A 21,393-nucleotide genomic window follows, 5' to 3' on the forward strand; every position below is an offset into this window, starting at 1 on the left:
TCAAGCTAAATATTGTTAAGGCATGTTTTTGCCTTCATTGGCCCAAGACCTGCTTAACATTTTTGACACTCATCACAGCAATTTATTTTTCAGACGTAAAAAAAACTTAGCACATTATTGTCACATATTTTTAAAAAGAACATTAGAATTTTTGGTAAAATAAGTAGTAAGACAGTATCTTTACTATGCTGCATACTTGCCTTTGCTGGATGAATAAATGAGGGTGGAAAAATTTAAGGTTGTTTTGTGACTAAGAAGGTATTAAATGATAGAAAAGAGAAAATAAAAGACCATGAAAGTTTTTAAAAGACTGTGTACAAATATTCTTTAACCTTTGACTGTCTCTCTCAATGAGAATTGTTAAGAAATGAATCATAGAAACAGTTTATAAATAGCTTCATGGACACAATTCAGAAGGTTCAGACTAGAGCCTTGCTCCTCAAAAGATGGTTCGTGTGCTGTTGCGCTGGACCAGCAGCAGCATCAGTATCGTGTGGGAGCTTGTTAAAGAACCTACTGAATCATAATTTGCATTTTAACAGGATCTCCGAGTGATTCATATGGGCACTGAAGGTTAAAAAACATTGGAGAAATGGCTTTTAAATATTGATTACCCAGCTGGAAATACATTTTATGTTCTTTGCCTGGTGCACACATCCTGGCCTCTCAGTGGCTTTATTTCTCTCCCCCTGCCCCCGGTGATCTTGGTTCCACCCTGCTTCAGCTACTCCCTCCCATAGTTACTCTCAGGACTCATCATTACCAATATCTGGAACCACTTCAGAATTTAGTTTCATGCATTGACTATTTGACTTTCTATCCTGTCCTTCCTGCTCACTTTCTTTAGTCCCTAATGCTAACAATTTTTTCACCTCAACAGAATTATGCCATTGATTCTACCATCTTTTCACTCTCATCTCTCTTGTGTTCCTACTTTCCTCCTTAATCATTCCTGCATATACCCACAGTTTTCTTGTCCCTCTCATGCTGTATCATAGTCTTGTGGCTAAACCATAGGTTAAATTCAGTCATCTATTCCCAATATGTACAGCTAGACACGTCTGGAGAAAAGTACAGAGCCATGCTAACTAGTCTCATTTTAATTTCTTGGACACTCACGTCAAGTAAACCCTTAGTACTACCTGATAATTGTACTTTTATTTCCATTATATGCACCCTTTAGTTTCCTGTAGACCGATATCAAGACTTTCTTGCTATTTAAGCAAGATATCTTTGCTATCTTTACTCACAGCTGATAACCTGGTTTCGGTTTCACTTAGAAAATAGAGGCAAGTAGAAGAGGATTTTCACAGGTTTCCACCACTGCATTGACCCACCTACCTGCATTGTGCCTATAAACTAAGCCTTTCCCTTGGTGCTGTGGGTAAACTTAAGTTCTTAGCCAGGGCCTACTGAAGGACACTGCTTTAGTAGTTCTTTTTGCTTTCAGGCATCATTAATTTTTCCCTTTTTGATGGTTATTTTTCATGGCTCTCTTTTCCAGCTTTTAATCTGCACACCCATATACACACATTCATACCCATCCTCCCACCTAGATTTATTGTTCTCCTTAACGTTTTATACAAGTAAATATAAGTAAATAGATTTTACCCCACCAATAAAAAGTAAGGTCCATGACAGCAGATGGTTCTCTGTTTTGTTTATTGCTGTATCTGCACCTGGTACATATTAGGGACTCTAAAAATATTTGCTAAATATTCTGCCTACTTAGTGGAGGAAAACTTCATAAAGTTGTACTTGCCATTGCAGGGCTTAATGCTTGCATTCCTTTATGTTATACTGTTCAGTTATGTTGCTTACAAATAATGCATAGCCCGCTAATTTCCACTACATTTATTTCACTACCTACAAATGGACAGTTTGACAAATGTTAGTCTAGTGGCTAGGCCATTTATATGTTGATTTCACCTTCTTACCTATCTCCCCCACTTCCTTAAACCAGTCAGCCTATAAGAAATGATTGCTGGGCCGGGCGCGGTGGCTCAAGCCTGTAATCCCAGCACTTTGGGAGGCCGAGACGGGCGGATCACGAGGTCAGGAGATCGAGACCATCCTGGCTAACACAGTGAAACCCCGTCTCTACTAAAAAAATACAAAAAGCTAGCCGGGCGAGGTGGCGGGCGCCTGTAGTCCTAGCTACTCGGGAGGCTGAGGCAGGAGAATGGCGTAAACCCAGGAGGCGGAGCTTGCAGTGAGCTGAGATCTGGCCACTGCACTCCAGCCTGGGCGACAGAGCGAGACTCCGTCTCAAAAAAAAAAAAAAGAAATGATTGCTGGGCTCACACCTATAATCCCAACACTTTGGGAGGCAGAGGCAAGAGGATCACTTGATGCCAGATGTCTGAGACCAGCCAGGGCAACAGAGTGAGATCCAATCTCTACAAAAAGTTTAAAAACTAGTCAGGCGTGGTGGCACATGCCTGTAGCCCCAGCTACTTGGTAGACTGAGGTGGGAGGATTGCTTGAACTCAAGAGTTTAAGGCTGCAATGAACCATGATAGCTGCAATGAGCCATGATAGCACCACTGCACTCCAGCCTGGGCAACAGAGCAAGACCCTGCCTCACAGAAAAAAAAAAAAAAGAAAGGAATGATTGGTGGAAATGAAAGTATACTTTTAGGACAAAGTAATAGAATTGAAGCATGATATCTTCCATCAGGCTCACCACAGGAAATCAGTTTTAAAATACACCTCATTTATTTGGGGTTCAGTTTTCTAGTAACTTGAGTTGCCTAGAACAACATTGCTAAGAAGTTAGAATAATAGTTTAAAAGACCTCTCGAACTTCTCATTAAGCTCTCATAAAGTCTCTGTAGCTGAAAATTTTTTTTTTTTTTTGAGACTGAGTCTCGCTTTGTCGCCCAGGCTGGAGTGCAGTGGCACCATCCTGGCTCACCGCAACCTCTGCCTCCCAGGTTCAAGCGATTCTCCTGCCTCAGCCACTCAAGTAGCTGGGGCTACAGGCACGTACCGCCATGCCTGGATAATTTTTTGTAGTTTTTTTTTAGTAGAGGTGGGTTTTCACCGTGTTAGCCAGGATGGTCTTGATCTTCTGACCTCATGATCCGCCTGCCTCGGCCTCCCGAAGTGCTGGGATTACAGGCATGAGCCGCTGTGCCTGGCCCTCTGTAGCTGATTTTTAAAACGTGAAAGTATTTTCCTCTCAGAGTGTGATCATTGTGAAAATGTTGTAACAATCTGGGGAGAGTTAAATTCCCTATGTAACTTTGGCCCTCCAGCAACCACTGAGTGGTGTGTGTTAGTGCCTTCTGAAGCTTTTAAAGTATTCCTAAACACACACATAAAGCTGTTCTAATTTGCACTCTCCCTGCTGTTGTATCAAAGTGCCCATTCCTTCTCATCCTTCCTTCTACTGCAGCTCATTCAGTTTTTGATATTTGTAAATTAGAGACAAAAAAGTTGTTTTTTTTTTACTTTTTCATTCTTTTTTAGTGAGGCTGAGCATTTTTCCTATGTTTAAGAACTATCTTTGATTTTACTTGTCATATATCTTTGTCTTTTTTTTTTTTTTTTTGCTACTTTGAATTATTAAGGGATAGCTAGTTGTTTTTTTTGTTTTGTTTTGTTTTTTTAACTCAAATCTATTGTGACTTCCTAGCCTTGCTCTATGGAAAAATTACATATAATGTCTTAAATATTCTTCCGTAACTTTAAATTTGCATTCTATTTGATATGTGGTCATGTATATATCACTTTCTTTTTTAAAATTTTATGTGTACTGGTGGGCGCTGGACTTCTAGCATACCCATTACCCAAATAGTGAATATTGTACTCAATAGGTAATTTTTCATCCCTCACCCCCTTCCCAAACTCCACTTTTTTAGAGTCCCCAGTGTTTATTATTTCCATCTTTGTGTCTGTGTGTACCCATTGTTTAGCTCCTACTTAATAAGCAAGAACATGCAGTATTTGATTTTTTGAGTTAGTTCACTGAGGATAATGGCCTTCACCTCCATCCCTGCTGCAGCAAAAGACATGATTTCATTCTTTTTTATGGCTGCTATCATTTTCTTTAATCCCTATATAGCTTGTGGCCTCACACCATTAACTAAGCCATTCATTCTTGTCCTATTACCTTTGTAATATGTTAAATCCCTGTGTGTAAGCAAGCCTGTTTGAGGGTGCCAAAATATATTCATCTTTCTTTCCTTTTTTTTTTTTTTTTTTTTTTGAGACAGAGTCTCATTTAGTTGCCAGGCTGGAGTGCAGTGGTGCGATCTCTGCTCACTGCAACCTCCACCTCTTGGGTTCAAGTAATTCTCATGCCTCAGCCTCCTGAGTAGCTGGAATTACAGGCATATGCCACCACACCCAACTAATTTTTGTAATTTTAGTAGAGACAGGGTTTCACCATGTTGGCCAGGATGGTCTTGATCTTCCGACCTTGTGATCCGCCTGCCTTGGCCTCCCACATCTTTTTTTCTATTTCATGAGGCAATATCATACTGTGGTAGTTGTTGTAACTTTGTAGTGTACTTCATACCAGTTGGTGTTCTTTCTTTCCTTTCTAAGTTTTCTTGATGATTCTTGTGCATTTGTTCTTCCAGATGGAACTTTGCCAAGTTGTAAGATTTTTAGTGAGGCTTTTAAATTTGAAAATAATTTTGTTCAATTTATGGGCTAATTTGGAGATAATTTATGTTTTTACAGCATTGATTACCTGTTTATACACATAATATATATTTTCATTTATTCAGACTTTCTTAAATGCTGTTCAGTAAAATTTTACGGTTTTGTTCATATAGGCCTTATGCTTTTCTAAGTTTGTTTTGAGATTTTATAGATTTGTTGCTATTGTAAGTAAATTTTTTTCATCACTGTTGTTAAATTATTTTGCATGTTCTAGGTAGACTATTTAGTCTTATCTGTAAGTTATAATTTTTTCCTAAGCCAAAATCTGTTTCTCTTAATTTTGTTACTCTAATTTTTTACCAAATTCTCTAGAATAATTTCCAAATTGAAAATATTGTAATATTTTTCTCAGTATAATTTGAATTATTCTAGGGTTTTGCCATTAAGGGTGGTGTTTGCTGTTTTGTTTTACATAGAAAATTGAAGACATTACTTTTTGTATCTAGTTTTCGTTTGTTTCTAGAATCAGGAAAAATCAGGCCACCTTCCCACAAGTCTCCATTTTGAACTTCTGCAGTGCCTAGGTTCCAGGAACAGGAATAGGGGACAGGAGTCCATATGTTACCGTGCTGGTAAGGAAAGCTGTTTGCTCTACACCTAGCTGTGCTCTCTGCTTAGCACCCCACCTAGTACCCCAGCAGCCTGGAAGTTCTGGCATTGACATTATAAGGAGGCCTGAATGGGCATGCCCCAGCCTTACCTAGGTGAGGAGCCACATTCTGCCTCTGCACATATCTGTACCAGTGACTACCTGTCTCTGACAGATAGCCCTTTCTCACAGGGGCTGTCATCATTAGTCATGTGGATGGTAGTTTAGACATTCTAGTGCATAATATGGAATAATAATAATTATACCTGACATATTAAATACTTACTGTGTGCCAGACACTGTTCTATTTTATATGTAATCATCTTTTAATCTTAAAAAAACTCATGAGGTAGGTATTGTGAATACCATTTTACAGATGAGAAAACTAAGACAAAGAAGGGGCTTAATAACTTGCCCAGGGTCACACAACCTAGTAGATATTGATTATGAATGCTCAGTAAATGATGCAAGGATGATAATGATTGGAGACAGTTAGAAAGTGTACCTATTCAGAGTATTTGATTCTGGAAGCTTGGAAGTGAATAACATTTCTGAGAAAATAAGCATTACTCCCTGACAATGTCAGGTAAATGAGGTCTTGACTTTGACTCCACAGAAATTTATCTAGCAGCCAAATTGGCTGTTAATTGAAAATGGATCTGGGAAGAAGGCCTCAAAGGCATAGAGAATAACAATTTATCACATAAAAAAAGAGAAGGAAACCTTTCTAAATGGAATTCTCAAGCATGTATACATCCAAGGAAAAGGATTTAAAAATGTTAATATTCCAGAAAAGAAGTCAAGTTTTTGGTTTCTGTATTTGTTTCTGAGGCTTCCAAGAGACTAGGATTCAGTGTTTTCATTTGTCACATAGGATTAAAGGGTAAAACCTACATTGAACCCAGTTATGGGAAGGTAAATGGGAAAGAGCTATATTTCTGAAGCTGAAATTAAAGTGTGTTTTTGCTTCATTTGATAGGAAAACAGAAATCATAGTTTTTCAGTAATCAACAACACTTGTCAGTTTTTCTTTTTGAGATGTGTATTTTTTTCCCACCACCATTTTTTAACCTCATGCCTAAATATAATACAATAGCCTTTTAATTGGTCTCTTTGCTTCTTGTGTTTTGTTGTTGTTGTTGTTGTTGTTGTTGCTGTTTTGGTTTTCTTTATCCATCCTGACCTGGTTGATAAGTGAAGTTAAAATGTCTATTATATTATGACATATCCCTGGTTTAGAAACATTCTTGATGTTCACTTAACAGGTTTATTTAAAATTGGATGTATTTTTGCAGGCAAAATCATTGTTTAAAGATTTTAAGCTTCATGACTTCTTCCTGCTTACTTTATTAATTGTTTTTGTTTTTTGTTTTTTGAGACAGGGTCTCACTGTGTTGCCCAGGCTGGAAAGCAGTGGCACAATCATGGCTCACTGCAACCTCGAGTTCCTAGGCTCAAGTGATCCTTTCCCGCTTCAGCCTCCCAAGTAGCTGGGACCACAGGCACATGCCACCATACCTGGCTCATTTTTAAATTTTTCATGGAGACTGGGTCTCCCTATGTTGCCCAGGCTAGTCTCCAATTCCTGGGCTCTAGCAATCCTCCTGTCTCAGCCTCTCAAAGTGTGGGATTGCAGGCCATACTGAGCCACTGGGTCCAGGTGATCTGCTTAATTTGAGTAAAGAGACGAACATACTAAAACCCAATTCTAGCTAGGGTAAGCAAAGGAAATATTCTAGAATATCTGTGGTTATATATGGAACCTGCAGTAAGTTGGAAACCTTGTCTTGGAATTGGGCAGGAACAAAGCATCTTGGAGGTCAGGAAGCAGAAACTGTTAATAGCTCTCCTGCAGCAGAAGCAGTTGTGTTAGCTTCTCATCTGCTCGGATGGAATGATCAGAAGTCAATTTCCATATCTTTAGCCCTCTGCTCAAGATACCAGTTCCAGAGTGGGAGCATCTGCTTGCTTTTGCTAGCCTTGCCTTCCTTACCTACTCACCCTTGGTACCAGGAGCATTCATGGGTCGGTCTGTTTCTAGTCTGTAGTTGTTTTTTGTTAAATTTGACATTATGAGCAATGTAGATAGTTTTGGATTGTGCTTAAAAGCCAGCCCATCCCTGACAGTGGAAGGAAAAATAAAAATAAATTTTTCTCTCTCTCTGTCTCATTTGTAGGTAGAAACAATAGATTCATGAAAAAGCCTCTACTCTGTCTGATATCTCGCTGACATGTAGAATTTTGTGCTTCAATATATTCATTTTCAATACGGAGTATTTCAAAGAATATCTGTATCTTACTTAGCAACTGGTTTCTTCCCCCAACTAATTTCATTTTTCATGTCATTAATGGATTTTGTGTATGACTCCACCCTGTGGCATAGAACAGATATGAATATGTATATTCACATAGATATGTTATGAATCTATATGCATATGTAGGTGCATATATATATAAACACTGTAATGGTTTTATGTGGCATAATTTGTCAATTTTTCATTTTTCAGTCTGATACATCATGACCCCTGAATCTCTTTTCTCTAGCTTTCTTGTATTTCTGAGCCTGAGAAACATAAACATCATCTTAGTTTCTTGGTATTCATCAGGCCTGTGGGATGGAATAACTATTATAATGTAGAGTAAAAGCTCATCAGGTTTTATGTCATGGGACAAATTACCTTTGTTTGTCACCTTTCTAATCACAGTTGGGGAGTTATGGGAGATGCTGAATTGGAATTCCGACATTGGGCAGTATGTTCTTCTCTGGGAAACTATAAGTTGTTTTTCTACCAGGATAACATTTGGTTTCTGGGTACCATGTGTGTCTTCCCTTCACCCTGACTCTGATCTAAATGATCTAAATACTGATTGAACATACTCTAGGTAGTAATGATTTGGTATAAGAGATATGCTACTTCCAGAGTTGTCTTCACAACTGTTTGCCCTTCTAAAATTATCCCCTATTTTTCTACTATTTTGATGACTGAATGAGTACTTTCCAAAGATGATAAATGCAAGTTAAAAGCCAAAGTAGTAAACTTGTAGGTGTGAAGTCTGTGTTCCTTTTGGCCTATAATCTGATTTCTTATAATTTGCCTAAAATTATAGTAAGTTGAAAAATGTATGCAGAAAGTTCATTTTAACATTCACTGTTTAGTGAAAATAGGAGAACAACCTAAATCTGTAGCAATAAAGTATCAAGTTCGTAAATTATCTGTACACAAAAGAATATTATGCAGGCATCAAAAATAGTGGCATAGTTTTATGTTTAATGATTTGCAGGGATGTTTGTGATACAGAATAATGTCTGTGATGTATTATTAAATAAAAAGCAAATTGCAGAGCAGAATTTTTATGTTCCCATTTATGCAGAATTATATACTTATTTCTGCATGTGTATTCATGGAGCACTGTCTGGGAAGTATGTTAAAACGTTGGTTATAGCTAATGGCAGATTTGGAGATTTCTTTCCTTGCTAATTATTCATGCTTGGAACCTATACTATGATATTGAAATATGTCTGTCCCTTTTTGGTGATTTTTATACCGTATTAATGTAATTTTTAAGAAATTTTAATATCTAACATTTATGATTAATAATTATGGCTCTTGGATGATCTCTTTTTTAATTTTTATGTTACTGAGCCTGCAAAACATGAAGACCACAGTTGGTTTCTTAATATTGACTCTGCCACATTTCAGTGTCTTAGTATTTTAATTATGTCCTTAGCTTATGTCTTACTAGCACCTCTTCCTTAGCTTATATATTTTCTAAGTATAGGAGCTGCATTTGTTAAAGTCTATCTGTATATTACCTAGCATAGCATGTCTTGGAAGTAAACATTCTGTTTTGAATCCTCAAAAGTGAGATATATTCCCACTAATTTTGTAACAAATCATTTTGTACTCTATTTAGGTGTAGAGTTTGGTGCTCGAATGATAACTATTGATGGGAAACAGATAAAACTTCAGATATGGGATACGGTAAGTATAGGGAAAATGCACTGTATGATCTCAGTAAAGTTGCTTTATGAAAGTACATTGTATGTTTGTTTTAATGTTGTTATATGCCTGTTAAGGTTTGTTAGACACTAACTTCCTGCATCCATGAGATGAAATGTGGTACTGGAGTAGATTCGTTTTTCTTATGCGCTGTTTTCAATAGATGGGACCCGGGTGTTGGTGTTAGTGAGCATATCTGAGTGAATGCTCACGTTATGTGGTCTAAATTGAAATGCTCTAGAAACTGTATTTTTAAGAAAAACAATCAGCGTGTCTCAAGTACACGTAGGAAGTAAAATAAGAATATCAATATTATACAATAACTTATTCTTCAAGCTTATTATTTTAAATATTTTGGTCCTAACAACTTGAAGTCATATGTTGCTCTTAATCCAATATCCTAATTCTGTCATACCCTTGTTCATTGAGTACCTATTATATGCCATACAATATTGTTTTCAATCGTGATTCCTCATCTGAACCATAATATACAGAAAATGATTTGAGTGACTGTTTTCTCTATTCTCCCATTTTAGATGCATAAAAGTGAAGTGATTGTATTGTATACATTGGGTGCCTTAAGGTAGCAATTTTCTAACCATTTTGTTTCAGAACTGCTTTATACTTTTAAAAATTAATGAAGACCCCCAAAGAGCTCTAGCTTATATGGCTTAAAGGTATTAATATTTACTGTATTAGAAATTAAAAATGAGAAACGTATCAAATATTCAATCATTAATTCATTTTAAATTAATAGATTACTTGTTAGGGTAAATAATACAATTGTAATGGAAACTATATTTTCCAAAACAACTACATTTTTCTAGTGAGACTAGTGATGTCTGTCTGCTTAATAGAAGACACTGGATTCTCATATCTGCTTCTGCACTGAGCCTTACATTTGTTGTTTAATTGAAGTATGTTAAGAAAATCCAGCCTCACACAAATAGTCAGTTGGGAAATGGAGGACCACATGGACCCTTAAAGAGTCTGAGGAATTCCCAGGATCCTCGGATCACACTTTGAGAACCACTGCTTTAGGGCGTTAGGAGATAATTCTTCACAGAACCCCAGTTAAGAAAACCTGAAAGGTCTCCTGTTGTTGTCAAAGACCATATTCTCTAAACTGGTAAATGAGATATAAAAGACAGAGGATTTAATCATCATATACCTGTGGCCTATTTTTCTTCAGTCACTCAGTCTTAGTTTCTCACTTGTCATGTGTAGTAGCCATTGAAAGAAGGAACCTTAGAGAACATCCAGTCTCACAGACTGGATTCCCTAGACCAAGCAAGTTACTGAAGGCTGCTGTGGAACCTGGATTTCCTGATCTTCCTATGTGTCACAGTTGTCCCTTAAATGATAACCCTACATGTCTGTCTTGTCCTGTCCTTGAATTGTCCACTCAACTCTGGGTTCTTGTGCTTTTTTGCCTCTTCTTCCTCAGTGAAGATTCATACTTTTACTATTTCTTGGGGATTTCCCATGTGAGCCTAAAGCATCTCAAAACTTTTGATTTGCCTTCTCTCAGGCAACATCTCAAAACTGCGTGGAAAAGAGGAAAATAAAATACACAAAGTCCCTTTTTTCCTAGAAATTTAAAATTAATAATCTCCAAACAAAAAGAAATATTTTATACTTCTGTACTAAAAGAGTTTCTCTCTCCTTGTTTTTGAGACAGGGTGTCTGTCACCCAGGCTGTAGTGCAGTGGCACAATCATAGCTCGCTGCAGCCTCGAACTCCCGGGCTCAAGCAGTCCTCCCACTTCAGTCTCCTGAATAGCTGGGACTACAGGTGTGCACCACCACACCCGGCTGAGTTTCTATCTCTTATTCAGAACTGATTTACATAAACTAAGTTACTCTTTTTAGCTTATAACCTTGTGTAACACACATCTTTGCATTGTGTAGTGTGAACCAGACTACTGTTACTCTTCAATAAACATATTTTTCATTTCTTATATTTTTGCATAAATACTTGCATTGCTTGAAGTGCCTTTTTTTTTTCTTTTCCATTTAAGGCGACTAAGATGTCAGCTCTTTTGTGAAGCCTTTTTGACCCCCATGGGAATAACTTATTCTTCCCGTAGTATTTTGTGCATATATCTCTTGTAGTTCTGATCCCATTGTCGTAGCTTTTTGTTCACATTAGCTACCCTTCTCAGAATAAGCATTATGAGAGAAGGATCCACCTATATCTTAGGCAGCTTTGTATCCTGCATTCTTATCTTGGTGACTGATACATACAGTGTTTGGTAAATTTTAATGAATGAATAGAGAATCTAATTCTGTCTAAGCAACTTGTAGGGTCACTGGATGTGTTCAGGAGATGTCATCTACTAAGTTAAAGTACACGGTTTTGAAAAGGAAAGGTTAATATAGTAATGATAATTATGTGATATTTTTGGCATAAACCACTTCACTGCCTGTAGGTTATTTTATTCACTTGTTCTGTTCTTAAAGTAGTCCCTTCAATAATCTTTGTTTTTTGAAACTTGAGTAAGCCATTCATTTCCTAGTTGTCTGTTTTGTAGATTAACTCATCATGGTTTCTTTTGATAGAAGCCTGTTTTTTTGTGGGTGTTTTTTTGTTTTTGTTTTTGCTTGAGTTGATTTCTTTGCACAACAATAAACTTGCAAAAGAAATCTAGAATAATTTCTTTTGCTGGACAGTATGAGAAGGGAATAGAAGAAAAACCCGTGTCTGTGTTCCTCTAGGAGGGCAGAGGGCTTGTTTTCTTTCCTCTATTTCTGAGAGAGACTGTGGTCCCTTTAAAGACATCATAACACCCAAGAAAGAATTCGACCACTTCCAACTTCTACATAGAGAGCTCCCGAGCGAATGGCCTGATCCAGATTTAAAGGACTGTTTAAAATAATTTAACTTATTTCTTTTGTTGTTTCTTGAGTCTTTGTCTTACAGGTTTTCCTCTTTTGTTGGATTTTTTTTTTTTTTTTTTTTTTTTGGTTTTGAGACGTCTTACTCTGTTGCCTAGGCTTGAGTGTAGTGGCATGATCACAGCTCACTGCAGCCTCAAACGCCTGGCCTCAAGCAATCCTCCCACCTCAGCCTCTTGAGTAGCTGGGACTACATGTGCATCCCACAATGTGCAGCTAATTTTTTAAATTTTTTGTAGAGATGGAGTCCCGTTATGTTTCCCAGGCTGGTCAGGCTTTTCTCTTATTTTCATTGACTTTATTCTTACTTTCATACCCAACTTCCAAAACTTTTTAATAAATGTAATCTAATACGCATTAAGATTGGTCTCACACTTAGTTTACATCTGAGTGAATCAGGATTTTCCGTACCATTAATGTGTGTCTATACATTTGGATAGCCATTTGCATTTTTGGTAGCAAGGGTTACGTCTCTTTGTGGCCCAAGATGTTTACAAAACCATCCTAGAGTCCTTCAGGGGAAAATTAGCCAAATGTTGTTATTAGTGTTTAATCAGCCTTATAGGACTGAGGTTTTCTTAGTATCTTAGGATCTTTGTCTTTTTTTTTTTTTTTTTTTTTTAAGATGGTGTTTTACTCTTGTTGCCCAGGCTGGAGTGCAATGGTGCAGTCTCAGCTCACCGCAACCTCTGCCTCCTGGGTTCAAGTGATTCTCCTGCCTCAGTCTCCCAAGTAGCTGGGATTACAGGCATGCACCACCACGCCTGGCTAATTTTGTATTTTTAGTAGAGACGGGGTTTCTCCATGTTGGTTAGGCTGGTCCTGAACTCCTGACCTCAGGTGATCCGCCCGCCTCGGCCTCCCAAAGTGCTAGGATTACAGGCGTGAGCCACTGCACCTGGCCTACAGGATGTTTGTCATTTTTATCTTCAAAAAATTTAAGGAGTTTTCCTTGCAAAATTTTCACATCCACCACCTTTGCTTTCTTTTGCAAATAGTTAGGATAGCTGACAGCAGATACTCCTTGTAGGCCTTAAGGCCGTCAATCAGTTTCACAGCTGGAAGCAGTGATAAGAGTCTATCAGTGTGGCCCATGCCTGTAATCCCAGCACTTTGGGAAGCAGAGGCAGGCAAATCACGAGGTCAGTAGATTGAGACCATCCTGGCTAACACGGTGAAACCCCGTCTCTACTAAAAATACAAAAAATTCGCCGGGCGTGGTGGGAGGTGCCTGTAGTCCCAGCTACTCGGGAGGCTGAGGCAGGAGAATGGCGTGAACCTAAGAGGCGGAACTTGCAGTGAGTCAAGATCGTGCCACTGCACTCCAGCCTGGGCAACAGAGCAAGACTCCGTCTCAAAAAAAAGGTCTATCAGTGCCTCCCTTAAAGCACTGACACTTGGCCCTGTACTGAGTTACTTTTTTTTCATTTATTAAAAGCCAAAGCCAAACTGTAAATATTCTTCTTCTGCCAGAGGAATTCGGAGAAGAAACATATGTTGCCCCCGGTTTCTGTTCATTGGTAGAAAGAAGGCAGAGGTGTGTTCTCACTGTTAGACCACGGCCAGCCATTACTGCCTTGTCCTGCTCTTGTTCTTTTTCTCTTACTTTTTCTCTTGCCTTCTATCACTCTCTGTTGCCTTCCAGCATATCCAAATACATTTGATTTCCCAGCCCCTCCAAAAAAATTTGTAATATGAATGTTTTAGTTAAGTTCATTTATCTACTCAGCTTCCCTAGAAATACTTGTTTTACATGTCTTATATCAAGTAAGAGTTAGTGAAACTTTTGACAAAATTATATGAAAACTAATATGCTAAAAGTTTCTTCTCAGCAAATCGCAGGTACTTTTTTCTCCTTGAAAAAAAGTGTTACTTTATACTCTTGACATATTATTTCTAAAAATTGAATATTGTTTTGTTTGAATGCATCATTAAGGATGGATGACCAGATGTAATGAGCCAGAGAGAGGACCTGGAACCCTGAAGGCTGGAAACAATCCTGCCTCCACTTCTGCCTCTCCTCTCTGTTCCCATTACTCTCACTTCCTTCCTCTCCCCCGTCATCCTCACAGCCAGGAGTTGAGTGGCTTAGAGCTCCAACTATTCTGCCTCCTTAGGCAGCAATTCATCAACATTTTCTTGAAGAACTACAGGAACAGGAAACTGTCTTAGACATTTCATTGTACTTTAGCGATTACCTCCCACCTGTGGTCTCCAGTGTTTCTTACATGGCAGCACAAAAAGAATCGGACGTCGGTGATCATATCCTATTTTATCTTTTTTTCTTTTCTTTTCTTTTTTTTTTTTTTTTGAGACAGGATCTTGCTCTGTTGCCCAGGCTGGAGTGCAGTGGTGTGATCACAGCTCACCACAGCCTCCAACTCCTGAGCTCAAGTGATCCTCTCACCTCAGCTTCCCCATTACCTGGGACTACAGGCACAAGCCACCACTCCCAGCTAATTTTTTTTAAATTTTGTAGAGACGGGATTTTGCCATGTTCCCAAGGCTGGTCAGAAACTCCTGGGCTCAAGCAGTCTGCCCACCTTGGCCTCCCAAAGGTCTGGGATTACAGCGTGAGCCACTGCGCCCAGCTAAGCCTTTTTTCCAAAGTAAATATCCTCAAATTTTTTAAAGCATTCAACTTCTACTGTTTTTTCTAGGTATTTCCACCCATTGTTACTTTTCTAGGATCCCACGGCTAAGTAGTGCAGGTTGACTTTTTCACCACCCTTGCTGTGGACACTAAGACAGCCTAAAAATCACTTTGATTCTGTGGACACTAAGACAGCCTAAAAATCACTGATCTTACTGTCACCCAGAATAGAAGTTTTGGACATGCATGTAGATTTCAAAATCTTTCCTCTCAATGATAGCAGTTCCTTGATAGAGGTCTGAATTTTTAAGATGAGTCTTTTAAGTAAAGTACCAGAGATTTAGTGCTTGGGCAAGGGACAGTTTATTTGGCTGTTTAGAAATCCTTCTTTCCTTCTTTTGGTTCTCGTCTGTGTTCTACATAGCTGGAGTTGTTTGATAAATAACTAGGAATGCAAGTAAGAGAAGTATTACTCTAACACTGATTCTCACAAATCTTAATTTTCTCACTTTATTGGCTCTTTGGGATCAATCCAGGTAACATATTTGAGTGCCTACTATAAATATACTTTAGTACTCTGAGTTAAGCTATCCCTCAAGGATAAGTGAAGAGGAAAAAAGATAAGCATTGAATAGTATGTTCATTGTGTCTAATCAATAGTATTAGAACCAAATGACCACATGAAAGTGCTTTTGGATTTGTGAGGAGAAAAGGATAACTATGGGCTGTGGTAGACAAGCTTTCCCAGCTTTGTGAAAGAATTAGGGACTTGAGCTGGTCCTCAAAGGAAATGGAAATTGGATAGGTGGAGAGAGAAGAAAATAGTTTTTCAGGCAAGGAGTTAAGCAGAGGCACAAAAGCAGGAGTTTTCAGACTATAGACAAGATATCAGTAGAAAAAAATGGACTTGTATGAATAAGACTGATTGAATAAGAAAAAATTCATGTGAGACAAATAGAGATCTGATTCTCAAGAGCTTAGGACTTTAATTCAGGGTATTTAGAGATTTTTGAACTATAGCTTAATATGTATAAAGTTATGTTTTATAGGAGTAGAAGAGGAAGAAGAGGTAAAGATGACTACTAGTTGCCAGCATGGTTACTACAAATACTGCTATTCACCAAAAGACTTAGATGCATGGGAAAGCCAATTTGGGGGATTCTTTATCTGGCAGTTAGAAATAAGTTTTAAAATTATGATGCAAAAGATCAATTTTGATTTGGCAATCCTCACATGAAAGATGAAGGTGTAAGACTTCTTTTGCACAGATGTTCCATGACTCTGATTTAATATTAAGCATCACTAAAAATGAGCATGTTCTTTATCTCTTAGGCAGACTTGTTCTGCTTTACTTTTTTGTATCTCTGAGTATTTTGTGAATTGTTTTTTGTTTTGTTTTGTTTTGTTTTGTTTTGTTTTGTTTTGCAGACAGAGTCCAGCTCTGTCGCCCAGGCTAGAGTGCCGTGGCATAATCTCAGCTCACTGCAGTCTCCGCCTCCTGGGTTGAAGTGATTCTCCTGCCTCAGCCTCTAGAATAGCTGGGATTACAGGCACATGCCACCACGCCTGGCTAATTTTGTATTTTTTGTAGAGACGGGGTTTCACGGTGTTGGCCAGGCTGGTCTCAAGCTCCTGACCTCAGGTGATCCATCCGCCTTGGCCTCCCAAAGTGCTGGGATTATAGGCATGAGCCACCACACCCAGCTAATCTTGCGGATTTTAAAATAAATCTAACAGTTACGTTGTGAGCCAAGAGAACTTACTGTCCACTCTGGCCACTGCACCCTAAGTTTGTTTTGTGGTGCTGTTCACTTAGGCATCATTCCTGTTTGATGAAATGTGTTTTTCTTTACACTCTAAGCTACTCTCAGGAATCTTACTATTACGTACAAAGAATTTTGTATCCTGTTTGGTTTCAAGCTTCCAAAAATCCCTTTTAACCAACAGTTTATAGTGATATAGTGAAGAGGATCAAACACAACATTCACAATTCCTAAGTTAACTTTTTTTTTTTTTTTTTTTTTTGAGACAGAGTCTTGCTCTCTCACCCAGGCTGGAGTGCAGTGGCACAATCTCGGCTCACAGAGATGGGGTTTCACCGTGTTAGCCAGGATGGTCTCAATCTCTTGACCTCGTGATCTGCCTGCCTTGGCCTCCCAAAGTGCTGGAATTACAGGCATGAGCCACCACGCCCAGCCCTAAGTTAACCATTTTGTTTCACTTAAAACAACGTAGGTCAGTCCGAGTTTGGATAGTTATATATTCAAGTACTTTTTTTTCCCCCCCCCAAGACACAGCCTCGCTCTGTTGCCTAGGCTAGAGTGCAATGGCGTGATCTCATCTCACTGCAATCTCCGCCTCCTGGCTTCAAGTGATTCTCCTGCCCCAGCCTCCCGAGTAGGAGTAGCTAGGATTATAGGTGTGCACCACCACGCCTAGCTAATTTTTGTATTTTTTAGTAGAGATAGGTTTTCACCAGTTGGTCAGGCTGGTCTCAAACTCCTGACCTTGTGATCTGCCCGTCTCGGCCTCCCAAAGTGCTGGGATTACAGGCGTGAGCCACTATGCCCGGCCTAAGGTACTTTTTAAAAATCAGATTACTTTGCTTTAATACGTCAAGGTTGTTAACCTTTGGGCTAACTTTATTCAGTTACTTGTTTTATAACAGTTTGTTTATAGTTAGAGAAGCCATAAGAGAATAGGCCAGAGTTGTGATAGTTTTCAGATAAGTAAGTTCTCAAGAATTTGTAAACTATTCTGAATACTCATCTTTATTTATTATAAAATAATCATAGATCTTAAGATGCATAGCTACAGTCATAGTCTTCAGTGGGAATTGTGTTTTTTTATTTGCTCAAGTTTTTGTTTGATTTTGTAATGGACAGAAGTGTAGATTCAAATGTATTGTGTAAGTTATTTCCATATTGGAACATGTTTTGTTCTTTGTTCAGAAGGAATGAGAATGGTTATGAAAGTTTGCCTTTCTCCTTTTCCTAAATTTGTTTTGTCTTTTATTCTTTTATCTAGGCTCTGAACTGGAAATTTTAGATCTTATAGTAGTGCTTTTCTAGCAATGTGTTCATTTTAATTCATCCCACAGAATGTTCCTGGAGAGATTGTTTTAAAGGACTTTACCTTTGCTTAATGATCAGCCATGGGCGATATTAGAGCTGTAAACCTGATTTTTGTTTTGAACTAACAAAATACGTATCTTTTTTGTATTACAGTAGTTCCTCCTTATCCATGAAGAATAGATGCTAACACCCCCAGAAGATGCCTGAAATTGCAGATAGTGCTGAACTCTATATATACTAGTTTTTCGATCCCATAACAGAGACAGCTGCAGTTTAAGCACCCTAATTTGAAAATCCCAAACTTTTTGAGCTTTCACATGACCGTCAGAGGAGATGCTCTTTGGTGCGTTTTGGATTTTAGTTTTCAGATTAGGGATGCTCAACTGATAAGTATAATGCAAATATTCTAAAATCGGAAACACTTCTGGTTCAAAGCATTTCGGATAAGGAGTGCTCAACCTGTGCTAAGTGACTACCAGGCAGGTAGTGTAGTATATACAGTGAAGATAGACTGGACAAAGGAATGATTCACATCCCCAGCAGCACGGAGCAGCAGGACAGTGGGAGACTTTTATCACACTACTCAGAAGAGTGTACAATTTAAAACTTAGGAATTATTATTTCTGGACTTTTCCATTTAATATTTTCAGACTGCAGTTGACCACCAATAACTGAAACCTCAGAAAGCAAAACCTCAAATAAGGGGGAACTACTGTACCTAACACAGAATCCTTTCTTGATACATAGGATTTACAGTGAAATTAATCCCTAAAGATCTAGTCCTTAGTTTTCCTGTGCTAAGCAGTGAAAGAAGATATTTCCTGCCAGTGTGCCTTCAGAACAGTGAATGTGGCCTGGAACAGTGGCTCACACCTGTAACCCCAGCACTTTTAGGAGACCAAGGCAGGTTGATTGCTTAAAGTCCAGTAGTTTGAGACCACCCTGGGCAACATGGTAAAACCTGGTCTCTATAAAAAAATAAAAATAAAAAATAAATTTTAAAAAACAATGAATTTAAAATAAAAACAAGGTATCTTCTCGTTTTTTGGGTTTGTTGTTGTTGTTGTTGTTTTTCTTTTTTTTCTTTTTTTTTTTTAAAGAGACAGGGTCTCATCTGTTGCCCAGGCTGGAGTGCAGTGGTGTGATTATAGCTCACTGTAGCCTTGAACTCCTAGTCTCAAGTGATCCTCCTGCTTCAGCCTCCCAAGTGGCTGGGACTGCATGTGTGAGCCACAACACCCAGCTAATTTTGAAAAATTTTCTGTAGAGATGGGGACTCGCCATGTTAGCCAGGCTGGTTTTGAACTCCTGGCCTAAAGCAATACTCCTGCCTCAGCCTCCCAAAGTGACGTGAGCCACTATACCCAGCTGTCTTCAGTTTGACCTAAACTATGTGAGATGATTTGGCTATTTTTATAAAGCCCTTTTATGTGATGGCTCTCTCACTATCTAAGTTAGCATGATATTATTCTAACTGCCAAAATTGCCTACCCAAGAGAGGGTCTAATTGTTAGTTTCCACATGGGAGAAGTTATTTGCATTGAATCTTAGCACGTTAGGATTTACAGATGTCCACTCAGCTACATGGGATGGAGTACTGATTATTTTATGCGTATAATTAAGACATTAGGATTTCTTCTTTCACTTTTTTGTTGGTTTTTTGTTTTTGTTTTTGGAGACCAGGTGTTGCTCTGTTAGCAAGGCTGGAGTACAGTGGTGCAGTTACATCTCACTGCAACCTCCTCACCTGGGGTCAGAAGATCCTCCTCCCTCAGCCTCCCAAGTAGCTTGGCGTGCCACCACACTGGGCTAATTTTTGTATTTTTAGTAGAGACGGGGTTTTGCCATGTTGCCCAGGCTGGTCTTAACCCATTTATGCAGGAGATTGCTAATTTTTTTTTGTGAAAAATTAGACCTTGTCAGTGGCCTTGAGCAGTAGGATGTAAAAACTCCCACAAGCTTAGCATTCCAATAATGGAACACTAGGCATAAATGGGTTAAACTCCCAGGCTTAAGCGATCCACCAGCCATGGCCTCCCGAAGTGCTGGGATTACATGCATGAGCCACCATGCCCGGCCTATTTTTCCATTTTTTCACTCAACAGGCTTTCTCTGAATGCCTGCTTATGTGCCAGACCCAGTGCCTAGCACACACTTAGCTACATGCAGGGGGTCGGGGAGGGAGGGAGTATAGAAGAAGGGCTAAGAAGAGCAAGGTATTGTAGACTGTTGAGTGTTAAACATGGCAGAACAGGAGCCGTCCATGCGCATTCTGAGGGTGGGAAGGGCTAAATATTTCCATTGCAAGATGAGAACTCAGAATGTGTAAACGTCAATATTTTTCAAGTTAGGGGATTTTGAATATAAAAATCGTTAAAATTGGCTTTACGTTTACTTAATTAAAATGCTTACATTTTTGCAAAAGTAGAAAAAGAAGGGATTAAAAATGAAAAATAACTTATTATAAGAGCTGTCTCCGTTTTAAACTCAGAGACAACAGTCACATTCCTCCCCAGCAATTCTTTAAAAAACAGAAATTAGTACCACGAGTAAAAGAGAAATCACCTAGCTTTGCATAATCTCTTGTGTCTGTTTCACAAGTGGATATAAAGATGACTTTTACATCCTGTTGCCTTTTGACAAGCGTTTTATATATCAAATACAGAGAAAATTGATTAAGTGTGGAGAGAAAACTTATATAAATTAAATTCAGAACCATTTTGTTTTTCATAATAAAATGATTGCTCAAAGAATTCCATTTGATGACTGTTGAAAGCTCACTGCAGTTTATGATATAACTGATAAAATCTGCATCCTTGGCCTTCCAACAACCTTTACACCAGCAGATGGTGGGCGTAAAGATGTCATTCATCATTTATTTACAATGGGCTTTATTTATTCTAGTGTCAACAGCTGCCCCAGGGAGTGGGTTATTGAATTCAAATGTGAGGCTCTGGGTTATTTGCTTCCTTTCAAATTTGTCTTCAGAGCTTAGTTGCTAGGAGTCCATTCTGTCCTTTAATAATGATTCATGTATTGTGAAGCCATTCAGTAAATTGGGTTGTCAGGGATTGCCAAAAAGGGTTTAGAGGTCTGCGGGGTGGGGAGGTTGCAGGAGCGACTATGTGTGCACTACATGTGCGTCTGGTTGACTTGAGCAATCTTGAGCAATAGTGGTATTTTGTAACTTTTTCCTAAGACTGATGAAGTTAAGTTTTCTTCTCTCCCTTTATGCACTCCTTCCCTACCTGCCTGTATTCTGTATATGAATAATATGAAAATATAGAGGACATTGTATTAAAGGAAACTCTCCAACCTTTTCTTTCATCACAGGCAGGGCAAGAATCCTTTCGTTCCATCACAAGGTCGTATTACAGAGGTGCAGCAGGAGCTTTACTAGTTTACGATATTACACGGTGAGAACTTGAAAACTTTGCAATTCAGTAGTCAATACAGAGAGTTTTTCTAAATAAATGTGGTTAACAGTGATGAAAGAACAGCTTACCCTTTCTGCCCTGGCTACTCACCTTTAAAACTGCGTCTTGAGTCCAATTTAAATTTACT

At 38.6% G+C, this 21,393-nt stretch overlaps 1 protein-coding gene across 1 annotated transcript in view; it reads left to right on the plus strand.

Moving 5' to 3' along the window:
- Positions 1–21,393, plus strand: part of RAB2A (RAB2A, member RAS oncogene family) — a 109,813-nt gene that overhangs the window by 49,848 nt on the left and 38,572 nt on the right. Inside the window, exons 3-4 of the mRNA XM_010360349.2 lie at positions 9,179–9,246; positions 21,163–21,245. Coding sequence (XP_010358651.1) covers positions 9,179–9,246; positions 21,163–21,245 — 151 coding nt within the window. The remainder of the gene's footprint in view (positions 1–9,178; positions 9,247–21,162; positions 21,246–21,393) is intronic.

The sequence above is a fragment of the Rhinopithecus roxellana genome, chromosome 9, assembly GCF_007565055.1.
Source record: "Rhinopithecus roxellana isolate Shanxi Qingling chromosome 9, ASM756505v1, whole genome shotgun sequence".
NCBI classification, from domain to species: domain Eukaryota; kingdom Metazoa; phylum Chordata; class Mammalia; order Primates; family Cercopithecidae; genus Rhinopithecus; species Rhinopithecus roxellana.